This window comes from Bombina bombina, chromosome 5 (genome assembly GCF_027579735.1).
Source record: "Bombina bombina isolate aBomBom1 chromosome 5, aBomBom1.pri, whole genome shotgun sequence".
Lineage (NCBI taxonomy): Eukaryota > Metazoa > Chordata > Amphibia > Anura > Bombinatoridae > Bombina > Bombina bombina.
This window is the reverse complement of record NC_069503.1, coordinates 540,723,811-540,739,037: the sequence shown is the minus strand read 5'-3', so window position 1 is coordinate 540,739,037 and position 15,227 is coordinate 540,723,811. Positions and strand designations below refer to the sequence as shown.

The window sequence follows — 15,227 nt, the reverse complement described above, 5'->3', positions numbered from 1 at the left end:
AGTCGTCAGACTTTTCATCCGGGGGAGTGGGAACTCCACCCGGAGGTATTTGCCCAGCTGACTCAGCTATTGGGCACTCCAGAATTGGATCTGATGGCGTCCTGTCAGAATGCCAAACTTCCTCTTTACGGGTCCAGGTCCCGGGATCCCCAGGCGGTGTTGATAGATGCTCTAGCAGCGCCTTGGTCCTTCAATCTGGCCTATGTGTTTCCACCGTTTCCTCTCCTTCCTCGTCTGGTTGCCAGAATCAAGCAGGAGAGGGCGTCGGTGATTCTAATAGCGCCTGCGTGGCCACGCAGGACTTGGTATGCAGACCTAGTGGACATGTCATCCGTTCCACCATGGACTCTGCCAATGAGGCAGGACCTTCTACTTCAAGGTCCTTTCAAACATCCAAATCTAATTTCTCTGCATCTGACTGCTTGGAGATTGAACGCCTAATTCTTTCTAAGCGTGGTTTCTCTGAGTCGGTTATCGATATCCTGATTCAGGCTAGAAAGCCTATCACCAGGAAAATCTACCATAAGATTTGGCGAAAATATCTTTGTTGGTGCGAATCCAAGGGTTACTCATGGAGTAAGATTAGGATTCCTAGGATATTGTCCTTTCTCCAAGAAGGATTGGAGAAAGGATTATCAGCTAGTTCCTTAAAAGGACAGATATCTGCTTTGTCTATTCTTTTACACAAACGTCTGGCAGAGGTACCAGAAGTTCAAGCGTTTAGTCAGGCTTTAGTCAGAATCAAGCCTGTTTATAGACCTGTGGCTCCGCCATGGAGTCTGAATTTAGTTCTTTCAGTTCTGCAAGGGGTTCCGTTTGAACCTTTACATTCCATAGATATTAAACTTTTATCTTGGAAAGTTTTGTTTTTGGTAGCTATCTTTTCTGCTCGAAGAGTTTCAGAGTTATCTGCTTTGCAGTGTGACTCACCTTGGTGTTCCACGCAGATAAGGTAGTTTTGCTTACCAAACCCGGTTTTCTTCCTAAGGTTGTGTCTAATAAGAATATTAATCAGGAAATTGTTGTTCCTTCTCTGTGTCCTAATCCTTCTTCGAAGAAGGAACGTCTGTTACACAATCTTGATGTGGTTTGTGCTTTAAAGTTCTATTTACAAGCAACTAAGGATTTCAGATAAACAACTTCATTGTTTGTCATCTATTCTGGTAAGAGGAGAGGTCAGAAGGCGACTGCTACCTCTCTTTCCTTTTGGCTGAAAAGCATCATCCGTTTGGCCTATGAGACTGCTGGCCAGCAGCCTCCTGAAACAATTACTGCTCATTCTACCAGAGCAGTGGCTTCCACATGGGCTTTTAAAAATGAGGCTTCTGTTGAACAGATTTGTAAGGCAGCGACTTGGTCTTCGCTGCATACTTTTTCCAAATTTTCCAAATTCGATACTTTTGCTTCTTCGGAGGCTATTTTTGGGAGAAAGGTTTTACAAGCAGTGGTGCCTTCCGTTTAAGGTACCTGTCTTGTTCCCTCCCTTCATCCGTGTCCTAAAGCTTTGGTATTGGTATCGCACAAGTAAAGGATGAATCCGTGGACTGGATACACCTTACAAGAGAAAACAGAATTTATGCTTACCTTATAAATTACTTTCTCTTGTGGTGTATCCAGTCCACGACCCGCCCTGGCTATTAAGTCAGGTAGATTTTTTTGTTTAAACTACAGTCGCCACTGCACCCTATGGTTTCTCCTTTTTCTTCCTAACCTCCGGTCGAATGACTGGGGGGTGGAGCTAGAGGGGGAGCTATATGGACAACTCTGCTGTGTGCTCTCTTTGCCACTTCCTGTTAGGAAGGAGAATATCCCACAAGTAAAGGATGAATCCGTGGACTGGATACACCACAAGAGAAAGTAATTTATCAGGTAAGCATAAATTCTGTTTTTTTTAAACTACATGCGTTATCTGATTCATGAAACTTTCATTTATTTCTTAAGGTGGTGAGAGACCACAAGCTCCTTACGTATGGGATTCAACACCAGGCCACCAGGAGGAGGCAAAAATGACCAATACACCAAGAGCTTTTAGTTGCGCCCCCACTTCCCTGTACATCCCAGTCTTATCTTTGCCTCCACATGAGTAAATGAAGAATTGAGGTGCTCCAGTTTCTTCTCCCCTTTGAAAGCTATACAAACAAGAAAGGGGATATAGAGGAGTTTTAATGCTCTATAAAGTAATTCTCCTGCAGGAATAGCCTGTCGCAGGTGTTGCAGGGACTGGTCCTTTGCCTCTTTATTTTTGGCCCTGTCATATTCCTATGGGAAATCCTCTGCTGTTTTATGCAGCACTAGATCGCCTCTCTGCTGAAGGCAGAAAAGCTGCAGCTGGGTATATACACTCTCATAGCCCACGTGCTATTAGTAGGTACACTTAGATCTATATCATAGCCAGTGGACACATGGACTAAGGTAGGGGCAGTATGTTTGTGCACTTTTTTTGTATAGTCTGTATGTGCACACTGTTAGAGACATTTGAGGTCCCTTTAAAAGGTTATGAATCTCAAATTCATTATTTCACGATTCAGATAGATCATACAATTTTAAGCAATTTACCAATTTACCTCTGACGTAATTTGCTCCTTTGTTGAAGGAACAGTAATGCACTACTGGGAGCTAGCTGGGAAGCCAATTGGACTAGGCGAATATGTGCAGCCACCAATCAGCAGCCTCTGAGCTTACCTAGGTATTCTTTTCAACAAAGGATACAAAGAGAATGAATTTTTTATTCAATTGGTAAATTTTTTTGGAACTTTTTACTTCCTTTACACACTGGTCTTGGATGCGAGTTGTGCGTTAGTCTTAGTCTCTGTTTCAGTAGGCGGCTTCCATTATTACAGCGCAGTTTTGTTTAATTGTCACTCCGCTTACAGCGCTCGCTAGGAGGTGAATACTTAGCATACCAAGAGCGGGGAGTTTGGTCTCTTCAGGAGGCCAGGTTACCTGTCAATGTTTTAGAACTGTGCAATCATCAGAGCTCTTCAGTCTTGGCCTCTTCTGAAACTTTACATTCGTTTTTAGACAGAAAATATCACTGTGGTATCCTATATAACTCTTCAAGGGTGTGCTCTCAGAAGGAGGTTTCACAAATTTTGTACTGAGGCAGACTATTTGAGTCTCTTCATCTGGGGTATTGGTCTCTCAATCAGGAGAGTTTCTATCAATTAGTATGTTGATGGGGTATTCCAGACATAGACTTAATGGCTTTGCACCTAAATCACAAGCTTCCCAGATACAGTGCAAGGCCCAGAGATCCACAATTGGGACTCATAGATGGGCTAGCAGTTCCTTGGTCGTTTTGTATAGTTTATTTCCACCAATTGTTCTTCTTCCGAGAGTCAAAGCTTGTCTCAAACAGGAGCACACAGCTATTCTGATTGCTCCTGCATGGCCATGCAGAACTTGGTATGTGGATCTAGTCCAAATATCAAGTGCTCCTCCATGGTCCCTGCCTCTACCTCCAGATTAGTTTTCTCAAGATCCATTTGTTCATCAAAATCTCCAGTTTCTCAGTTAAACGGCTTGTACATGTTTTCTAAGAGGGTTTTTTCAGGCTTGGTAATGGATACTTTAGTTCAAGCCCAAAAATCTGTGACTAGAAAGAAATATCATAAGATAGGGAAGGTTTATCTTCCTTTGTGTGATGGGAGAGGTTAGCGCTGGTCTTTGTTCATATTTCCTAGAATTCTGCAATTTCTTCAGGATGGTTTGGGAAAGGGTTTGTTGGCTAGTTCTCTAAAGGGTAAAATTTCTGCTCCTTCAGTGTTATTCCATAGAAAGATTGCTAAATTACCAAACATATGAGCTTTAGTTCATGCTTTAGTTAAAATCAGCCTGTTATAAAGCCAATTTCTTCTCTGTTGAATTTACATTTCGTTTTGAAGGTTTTACAAGCTCCTTCATTTGAACCCATGCATGAGCTAGACCTTCAGCTCTTATCTTGGAAGTTTTTGTTTCTCTTAGAGATTTCTTCAGCAAGGAGAGTATCATAATTATCTGCTCTCTCTTGTGAAGTACCGTATCTTATTTTTCTACAAGGCAAAGTAGTTCTTTTACAGTTTGTTGCCTAAGGTAGTTTCATCAGAAAACATCAGTCAGGAAATATTAGTCTCTTCCCTGTGTCCAAATAATTTTAAAGAAAGGCTGTTACATAATTTAGATGTAGTTTGACCTCTAAAGTATTATTTGCAAGCTACTAAAAAGGTTAGACAATACACCAGTTTATGTGTACGATTTTCAGGAAAACGTAAAGGCCAGAAAGCATCAGCTGTGTCTTTAGCCTCTTGGTTAAATTACTTGAAGGCAGGAAAGTCTCCTCCACAATGTATTACAGCTTATTCTATTCATTCAGTTGCCACTTTTCTGGGCTTTCAAAAATGAAAATTCAGTGGAACAAATTTGCAATGCAGCAACTTGGTCTTCTTTGCACCCATTTAAATTTTTTTACCATTTTGATGTGTTTAATTCTTCTAAGGCTGCCTTTGGCAAGAAGGTCCTCTAGGCTGCTATGTCTGGTAAATAGGGGCCTACCTTAATTTTGTCCCACTCCTTTTTATTCTCGTGGACTCCGCGTCTTGCGTATTAGAATTTCCTTCTTGTTGGTGGGAGTCCACAAGACCCGCCCAAGTTTAATTTATTTTTGCTGGTTGGCAGCAGTTTTAGTTTTCACCTAATTTACCCTGCTTTGTCTTTTCTACTTTTCTGTTATTCTCCTCTGAAAGGCCAGTGTTACTCAACTCTAGTCAAATACCCCTAACAGGCCAGATTATCATGATATCTTAACTAGAGCGCAGATAAAATAATCAGCTGATCAGTAACCATGGTTACTAACCTGCTCTCATTCATCAGCTGATTATTTCACCTGTGCATGAAAATTTGGCCTTTTAGGGGTACTTGAGGACTGGATTTGAGAAACACTGTGCTAGGCTATACTTTAGACTGGGAGGTAGGAAGTGGGAGAGACTAAAAGCTCTTGTGTGTGTTGGGTATCTTTGCATCCTTCTTTTTGCCAATTGTTGAATCCCATATGTAATGAGCTTGTCTCACCACCAAGAAAGAAACAAATTTATCAGGTAAGCATAATTATTTTTTACTTTAGTGTCCCTTTAAGTTACTAAAGCGTTTTGTATAGGTGAGGATACAACAGGTAAAATCAGCTATTTCAAATGACAAAATAAAGGTAAAGGGGATATTTTTAAACAACTTAATACCATCTAGCTGATACAATAGACCATTGAGAACACATAGTAAAGAAGAAAAAAAATACAGTACACTGTCCCTTTTAAACAAATAAACTTTTATAGACACAGCAAAGCCATGAGAGTTCTCCTAGCCTGCTCCTCATTTGGAACAGCACAGTTGCTTTCCACATATGGAGAGTGTTTGATTTACATTAAAAAAATAGTTGCAATCCTTTAGAAAAACTTATCAAAAAATATTTATCTACAAAAATCTCCATAGACTTTAAAGGAGATTTTCTGTAGAAATTAATTAGATACGTTTTATGCTCCTTCCAACGATAAATCCATTGTTGTTGTTTTTTCTTTCACATTTTTGTGGATGAGCTATAAAATGTTATGCCTACTTGGATTTGGAAACAAAGACCTAATAATCTATCATTAAAGGGACAGTTCACCCAAAAAGTTTCTCCCATCTACATTGTTCCCAATGATCCATTTTACCTGCTGGAGTGTATTAAATTACAAGTAGCTCCTTCTATTTCCGCCTTTGAAATAGCTGTTTTAGCTTGTGGTATCTCAATCTATATTGAAAGTTTTGATACTGGAGTCTCAGCTATTGAATAGCCTAAGTAAACACAGCTAGCAGAAGAAATTACACTCCCAGTGGGGTGCAGAATAGTAAAGTAATGATAATTTTCCATTGTTCTCTCTAAGCATTGAGCTTTGGTTTTCTAGACAAATATAAGATACAGAAGCAAGTGTGTGTACACAAAGTTATAACATAATGAGATCTGATATTACCTGAAGCTCAACCCATTGTAATAGGCTGTGGTTTAAAAGCACAAAACCAGCTATTTCATATACACAAATAAACCTGAAAATGCAATTTCTCATATATTTTATACTCTGCAGCTGGTATAAAAAGTCATTGAAAATACATTAAAATAAAAACAATTTTACAGTGTACTGTCCCTTTAAAGTATTACTGTTTCTAGTAACAGAAGCTACAAAAGGAATCCTATAGTATCTTAGCAGAGGCAGCTTTTATGTTTGATGACATATAATATACTTGTTTCTTGATATTTAACCCTATGTGCTGTGCCTTTGCTTATTTCTCTCTTTGGGGGCATGCGGCATAAATGTTTTTTTAATCTCTTACTATTGAATTCTTTATGCAAAGTATGTTTGTTTATACAACATATTCTTCTATGAAAGTATAAGGTAAATTCTAGTATTAAAGGGACATGAAACCTAAAATGTTTCTTTCCTGATTCAAATATATTATACAATTTTAAACAACTTTGCAATTTACTTCTATGATCTAGTTTGCTTCATTCTCTTGGTATCCTTTGTTGAAGGAACAGTAATGCACTACTGGGAGCGAGCTGAAAGCAAATGACAAGATGTGCTGTATATATGTGTATCAGTAGCTTCTGAGCCTACCTAGGTATACTTTTCAACAAATAATATAAAGCGAACAAAACAAATTAGGTAAATGAAATAAATTGGGAAGTGGTTTAAAATTCTACGTTCTATATGAATCAGGAAAAAAAATTGGGTTTCATGTCCCTTAAAACTTTTATTTGAAAAGGCTGATTACCTTTCTTATAAACTGTCTTATGTTAGATTCAGATGCTTTTAAATTGTCCTTTACATCTAGGCAACAAGTGCCCTGGACGAAAAGAGTAAAATAGAGCAAGCATTAAAGGATTTGCAGAAAACGCAAGGCGGTCAGAAGGTAAAGTAACTTTTTCTTTTGTGTGCTTGTGAAAAATATAGTTGTTACTCATGTTCTATGGTGCACACATGCAGTAATCTAACTACAGATCATGGTATTTATGAAATTCAAATATTGTAATATACAAATAAGGGAGGGGGTGCTGAGGAATAAATAAAGTCCTCTGTTAACTCATTGTTTCCCAGGGAGGGCTGGAAGGCACTGTGCAGCAACCTTTGCTACCTCCAGCAATATCTCCTAGAGGCTAATTCTACTGTTCTGCCTTTTGTGGAAGAGGTTGTGCTATTAGCAACTCGAGAACGCCTATTCTTCACAGATATATATCTTATTCAATGTATAAGAATGTTGTATGGCTCATATTGCTTGAAAATATTTTAATATATAATTGTAAATACAAAGTGAAGATTAATAGATGCTGGTTGTTAATGGAAAAAAATATATAAACGTTTGTGAGATAATATATGACATGGTTGGGTAGAGCGTGACTAGGCAGGTGAAGGGGGCCCTTAGCTTTTTTGTGCAGGGTGCCCCATGGGTTGTCACACCCCAAGGCAGAACATGCAGTGATCTGAGATGTCATTGCAGAAAATGCATCATGTCTGTAGAAAGAACAGGACACTTGCAGGAACTGTTAGATATTTAACTTTGCAGCACTGCTCCACATCAGGCTGTTTTCTTTAAACAGCGCTGTACTCTGGCTGCACAGTGTAAGTTTTCCTTATCACAGTGCATCCAGAGCAAAGTGTTGTTTAAATATGCAGTAAATTTCTATATTAGACCAAGAGAATAGGAAAAAAATGTATTCAAGAGACTCTTTTTTTGGCTGCATCTAATTTGCAATCCAATTCTCAACTACTGCACTATATAATAAAACTTTTAAAATGGCTTTATTCTCCAGTTAAGCAACACATTGCAATTAAACATGTGCTTAAGTGTAACTGCCTAATTTAAAATTTTATTTTATTTAAAAATGAGCTGCAGAAAATTTTTCACTAAAAAAATCTCATCGCAGAAAGTGAAAAAAAGTTCTGCCTCTGAGGTTGTCAGTCTGCCCCTGTTCAAAACACTGTTGATATATATTGATGCGGAAGGCTCAGGAGCATGCATCTATCTGGATATGCTCTTATAAAAGAGTTAAATTGCAACAAAGTAAGTTTAATAATAGAAGTAAATTAGAAAGATTTTTTTTTCCATTAAATTGTACACTTTGAGGCCCATTTATCAAGCTCCGTATGGAGCTTGTGGGCCCATGTTTCTGGCGAGTCTTCAGACTCGCCAGAAACAGCAGTTATGAAGCAGTGGTCTAAAGACCGCTGCTCCATAATCCTGTCCGCCTGCTCTGATGAGGCGGACAGAGATTGCCACAATTCAACCCGATCGTGTTGATTGACACCTCCCTGCTGGCGGCCGCGAGTCTGCAGGGGGCGGCGTTGCTCTTGTGAGCTGCTGGTGCAATGCTGAATACGGAGAGCGTATTGCTCTCCCCATTCAGCGATGTCTGTCAGACTTGATCCGCACTGTCGGATCAGGTTTGACAGACATTTGATAATTCGGCCTCTTTATCTGAATCGTGAATCTTTAATTTTAAATGCTGTGTACCATTAGTCATTCTTGCATACAGTGAAAATGGAGCGGAAACAGATAATCTAAGTTGATCAGTTTCATTAAATAAACATTTAGGGCCAGAATCCAAGTGGAACGCTAAATATCCCTTTTGTGAAAGCGATATTTGCACTCCACTGAGTAATACTAGCGCATGCTAATGCGCGCCGGTATTACAAGTTGTTTGCATTGCTGGGGAGCATAGTGCTTACAAGAGCGTGATTCTATAGGCTCCAATGGGAGCCTCGTTTTGATGCCGTCATATACGGCACAGAACCAAAGAGCAGTGAAGGGGGTAAGTCGCGCAGCGATGGCATCTAATTGTAAATATATATCTATATGCTTATATACATATATATGTATGTGTATATACACATATTAACACATAAATATATATGTATATAAGCATATATACATATATTTACTGGGAGCACACAGTTCCCATATACCGCAAAGTAAAGGCACTTTTCAGTGCACCCCACTCCCACCAACTTTACCCCCAAAATACTGCCTAGTGTAGTTATTTTTTTTATTATTTTTTTTAATACACTACACTGTATTTTGGGGGCATTTGGGGCACATTTATACAATTAACCGGAGATCTGGTTAATTTTATAAGCGCTAATTACTACTGTGAGCTTGCAGTAGCAATAACCAGCCGCTTTTAATGGCTGGTAATTTATTGTGCACACCCGCAAACAAGCAAAATTGCCCATTTGCGGGCACGTGATAAATTAGCGCTCCACTTGTAATCTAGCCCTCAATAGCTTTCTTGCTTTTTAGTAACAACTTAAACACATAGATTAACAAAATTAACAAAAAATGTGTAAATATAGTGCATATAAATACATGACAAGGTTAGCCAACTTTTTGGTATTTCTCTATTATTTCAGCAAGTTGTATTCCCACATTTTGTCTTAACTGTGTTTTGCATGTCATTTGTAGTGATGTGTTCTTTCCTATGTTCTGTATTTTTTATTTTTAACAGGAAACCAAGGATATCAATAGTTTGGAGAAGACGGTAGAAAGTCTCAAATCCGATTTTGAAAAAACACTCAATGACAGATCAGCTAATCAGAAATATTTGGAAGATAATTTAATCTCTGCAAAGCATGAGTTGCTGAGGGTTCAGGAACAGCTTTCACTGACTGAAAAGGTTACATTATTTTATATTATTTGTGACTTGTATATACAAAAGCAGCCTTCATGATAAAAATCTCCAGCTGTAAAATAATGAATGATAGCAATGTTGATTTCCATCTGAAGGAGGGAGGAGAGTCCACGGCTTCATTCATTACTATTGAGAATCAAGAACCTGGTCACCAGGAGGAGGCAAAGACAAAGGCTTAAATACCTACCCCACTTCCCTCATCCCCCAGTCATTCTTTGCCTTTCGTCACAGGAGGATGGCAGAGGAGTGCCGGAGTTTCAGAATAGTCTCTTATGGAGGGTAGTACTCTTTGCATTGGGACTGGAGTTTTAAGCAGTCCTGTCAGCCTCTCAGTGAAAGCCTGGGCGAAAGTTAGAGTCCTGAGATGCAGGGAGAGTCTTTCTGTGAAACCATCCCGACTCATATTAACTCAGCTCCATAAGCAATCAGCGTTGACGAGTTTCGCTGCCTGCTTTCTTCACTCAAGTCCATGTCAGGAGCGAGGCTACTTACCTGTCACACTTGAAGGGCCGTGTTCCTGTTCCACGACGTACATTCTGGTAAGATCATTTCATTTTTTATTAATAATGATAACATAGAAGACAGGGTCACAGTGTGGCGCCTTTTTATCTTTACAGAATCAAGGGTTTATATTCCTGGAAGGTGGATTATTGAACGGGGGGTTCAAACATGATATTGTTTGTGTCATTGCTGCGTTATGTGCGAGATGAGGCTCTGGCAATGTGTGGAACTTTCAGGTTACTTGCGAAAACTTTGCGAGGCCATTTTTTTGCGCGTTTTTCCCTAGTGCAGGGGCGGTCCTGATAGGCATTCCATGTGACTGGGTGTGGCTATCTATCCTTCCTGTTGATCTGTGGCGCAGGAGACGTAGCGGTTTCTGTAGTCCGGGTCCTAGGAGGTGGTGAGTGCCCCGGCCATTGGTGGTATAACGGTGCCTTTTTTAATAAATAAAGTTAGTCTAACCAAGCGCGCAAGGAGGTTCTGGTAGATCAGCCTGCTCAACTATGTTCCACATGTCTTGATAAAGTTACAACATCTAAATGTAAACGGATGTCTAGTACTACTGAGCCATCCACCTCTGAGGGTTCTTCGTCCATGGAGGTGCGTTCCCTACATTCATCTTCGATTGTACATGCAGCACCCCTTGGTCGAACCGTTACTCCTTCGGAAGAGATTTATTGGCCGTCAGACTTTGGGGACCAACTGGAATCTGCGGTTTCGAAAGTGATCCATGCCTTACCACGTTCTGCTAAGCGCAAGCATAGGGTTTATCATAGCGGCGTGGCCCAGGGTTTGTCCTCGCCAATGGGAGATCCAGAGGCTCTATACGAAGACGAGGCCCACTCCGACTCTTCGGAGGAGGTCCCTTCTGGGTCGGAGTCCGTGTCATCTAAACCTCCGGCGGGGGAGGAGCCTGGTTATAGGTTTAGGATGGAGAATTTGCGCTTTCTGCTACAGCAGGTGCTTGCTACTCTGGAGGTTCCGGAACCTAAGATACCAGAAGAACCTGCAATTTTTAAGCTTGACAAGGTATACGAGGACAGGGAAGTACCTCAGTCTTTCCCGGTTCCCTTTAAGATGGCTAATATTATTAAGAACAAATGGGAGCGATTAGGTTCTTCCTTTTCCCCTTCGTCTTCCTTTAAAAAACTGTTCCCCATTCCGGACTCTCAGCTTGAGCTGTGGGGGACTACCCCTAAGGTGGATGGTGCTATCTCTACACTCGCGAAGCGGACAACTATTCCCCTTGAGGATAGTTCGTCTTTTAAAGAGCCCATGGATAAAAAGCTGGAAAACATGTTGAGAAAGATGTTTCAGCACACAGGGTTTGTTTTTCAGTCAGCAGCAGCCGATGCGGCGGTTGCTGGAGCTGGAACATATTGGTGTGAATCCCTGTGTGAAATAGTCGAGTGGGAGACATCCATCGACGAGAAGATTAAGGTGCTGAAGATCGCCAATTCTTTCATCTGTGATGCTAATATGAAAATTATTCGCCTGAATGCTAAGGTGTCAGGTTTTTCTGTTTTAGCGCGCAGGGCTCTGTGGCTAAAATCTTGGTCTGTGGACATGACCTCTAAGGCAAGGCTGTTGTCCTTGCCTTTTCAAGGAAAGATCCTGTTCGGTCCAGGATTGGATTCGATTATATCCACGGTTACGGGAGGTAAGGGAGCTTGCCTACCGCAGGATAAGAAGGCTAAGCCTAAAGGATCTACGTTTCGTCCCTTTTTGTGCGGACAAGGCCCAACGCCAGCAACCCGGCTCAATCTTGGAACAAGTCTAAGCAGAGCAAGAAGCCTGCCGAGACGAAATCGGCATGAAGGGGCGGCCCCCGACCGGTCTCAGGATCACGTAGGGGGCAGATTATCTCTATTCTCAGACGCATGGTTTCAGGGCGTTCAGGACCCTTGGGTTCTAGAAGTGGTCTCCCAGGGTTACAGGATAAGGTTCAGATCCCATCCACCCGAGGGCAGATTCCTCCTGTCAAACCTGTCTTCAAGACCAGAGAAGAGAGAGGCCTTCCTTGAGTGTGTGAGAGATCTCGCCTCTCTCGGGGTTATCGTACCAGTACCCCTAGCAGAAAGGGGTCTAGGGTACTATTTTTTTTTTTTTGTGGTTTCAAAGAAGGAGGGCACGTTTCGCCCGATTCTGGACCTAAAGTGTTTAAACAAGTTTCTGAGTGTTCCATCGTTCAAAATGGAAACAATCAGATCTATTCTGCCCCTAGTTCAAACGGGACAGTTCATGACGACTATAGACTTGAAAGACGCTTACCTTCATGTGCCAATCCACAGGGACCACTTCAGATTCCTAAGACTTGCATTTCTGGACCAACACTTCCAGTTTATGGCCCTTCCTTTTGGTCTGGCGACGGCCCGAGAGTCTTCACAAAGGTTCTGGGGGCGCTGCTTGCAGTGGCCAGATCCAGGGGCATTGCTGTGGCGGCCTTACCTGGACAACATCCTGGTCCAGGCGCCGTTGCTCAACCTCGCAGAGGATCATTCGAGGGCTCTTCTTTTTCTGCTGCAATCTCACGGTTGGAAGATCAACTCAGGAAAGAGTTCCCTGGTTCCCAGCAACAGGGTGGAGTTCCTGGGCATGATAATAGACTGTCCATGAAGCTATTTCTCACAGATCAGCGGCACAGGAATCTTGCGTCCACCTGTCTTGCCCTTCAGTCCTCCTCAAGCCCATCGGTGGCTCAATGTATGGAGGTGATAGGTCTCATGGTGTCAATCATAGATGTTGTTACGGTTACCCTTAGTCTCGCTGAGAGATGGACCGCTTAGTAGCCTGGATCCCTATTGCTAAAGAGGGGAGAAGCTGCTTTCCATAGTATTCTATATGAGTCTCGCAAATATAGAATAATCTCCCTTAGCTGCAGTACAGCTAGGATACCCTTCTGCCCACAAAAACGAGTCAACGCTGTGATTGAGGGTCAAACAAGAACTCAGGACTGGGATGCCCAGCCTGCTTTTTATTAAGGTTACATGCACACAGGGCACTCCCAGGGGGAGAGGGGGGGGAAGCACAAAATCCCCCATCACACATTTAGATAGAGAGCACTGTCCTTTGACAGGCCACAATAGGATTACAGTACTTAAGATAACAAGTTTACAAGTTCATCTTATCAATTAGCAGTCTGGCTCCAGAGGTGATTAGACAATAGTTTCTAAAAGCTGAAAAAAAAGAGTTAACTCTTTATGAAATGAAACTTGTTACAGTTTTCTTGGAGCCCTTCTTAGGCGCTGGCTTGCTGGTTCAGGCATTGCTGCTGGGAAATAAGCTCTTCACAACAAAATACTAATGCTTCTGTAACATTGCTCCCTTTCTGTGGAACACTCTGGCAGACACGGTCTGACCCCTTTTCGGGGCAGACTAAGGCTGTCCAGACCGCTGGTTATGCAGGGCTGAGGTCGGTTTGTCTGGACAACCCGTCGGCGTTGCCATTCTGTTTCCCAGGTCTGTAAGTAATGGTGAAATTGAAGGTTTGCAACGATAAGCTCCAACGTAATAGCCTGCCGTTATCTCCAGAGACCCGGTTCAGCCACACCAACGGGTTATGGTCGGTGACCAGAGTGAACTCCTGACCATATAAATAGGGAGTCAATTTCTTTAATGCCCACACCAAAGCCAAACACTCCTTTTCGACCGCTGCATAGCTGACTTCGCGGGGCAGGAGCTTCCGGCTGATGTAGGCAACTGGATGCTCCCCTCCATCTTCGCCTACTTGGCTGAGGACGGCTCCCAGCCCGAACATGGAAGCATCTGTATGGACGATAAAACGTTTGTTAAGGGCTGGGGCCGCCAAGACAGGAGCGTTAATTAGAGCATTTTTGAGAGCCTGGAAAGCCGTTTCACAGTGGGGAGACCACAGGACCTGTCGAGGTAAGTTCTTCTTGGTCAAGTCAGTCAGGGGTTTGGCAAGTGTGCTGTAGTCTGGTACGAACCGTCTATAGTACCCTGCCGTGCCCAGGAAGGCTAGGACCTGAGTCTTAGTGATGGGGGTGGGCCAATTGGCGACAGCTTCTATTTTGGCCGGCTCTGGTCGCTGCTTTCCACACCCCACCCGGTGACCCAGGTACTGTACCTCGGCCATCCCAAAGTGGCATTTTTCTGGCTTCAGAGTCAGGCCAGCAGCCCGGATCTGATCCAGAACCATTCCCACATGAGCTAAGTGGTCCTCCCAGGACTCACTGTGGATCGCTATGTCGTCCAGGTAGGCGCAAGCAAAACTCTGGAAGCCATCCAGGAGCCTATCCACCAAGCGCTGGAATGTAGCTGGGGCATTCTTCATCCCAAACGGCATTACCCTAAACTGATATAAGCCGAATGGGGTGACGAATGCCGACTTGGGGATAGCCTCCGGGGCCAGGGGAATCTGCCAGTAACCTTTGCAGAGGTCAATAGTGGTCAGGTAATTTCCCCTGGCTAAACGATCGAGTAGCTCGTCTACCCTGGGCATAGGGTAAGCGTCCGTCACGGTATTTTCATTGAGCCTCCGATAGTCTACGCAGAACCGGGTGGTCCCATCTTTCTTGGGCACCAAGACAACTGGGGAGGCCCAGGGACTATCGGAGGGCTCAATTACCCTGAGCTGGAGCATCTCATCGATCTCCTTCTTCATTCCTGTCCTAACTGCTTCGGGGATTCGGTACGGAGCCTGGCGCAAGGGAGCTTGTCCCGGAGTATCTACCTGGTGGGTGGTTAAAGTAGTGTACCCTGGCTTCGGGGAGAAGGTGAGGTGTTTGGACTGGAGGAGTTGGTTGAGCTGCTCCCTTTCAGTGGGGCTAAGTCGGTCCCCTATCTGAACCTGCGCCACTATACCTGTGGGGAGGCTCTTTTCTAATAGGTCTGGAATGGGTAAACTGTCGGGGTCTTCCTGAGGGGAACAACATACAGCCGTCACGTTCTCTGGTCGCTCAAAATATTCCTTGAGCATGTTTACATGGAATGTCTTTCTAAGATTGTTGTCGTGGCAGCTAGCTATCACATAAGTGGTGTCTCCCCTTTTCTCTACGATCTGGTAGGGACCCTG

General features: G+C 42.8%; 1 protein-coding gene across 1 annotated transcript in view; it reads left to right on the top strand.

Moving 5' to 3' along the window:
• Positions 1-15,227, top strand: part of LZTFL1 (leucine zipper transcription factor like 1) — a 72,186-nt gene that overhangs the window by 44,911 nt on the left and 12,048 nt on the right. The window contains exons 7-8 of the mRNA XM_053714487.1: positions 6,841-6,918; positions 9,509-9,676. Of these exons, the coding sequence (XP_053570462.1) occupies positions 6,841-6,918; positions 9,509-9,676 (246 nt within the window). The remainder of the gene's footprint in view (positions 1-6,840; positions 6,919-9,508; positions 9,677-15,227) is intronic.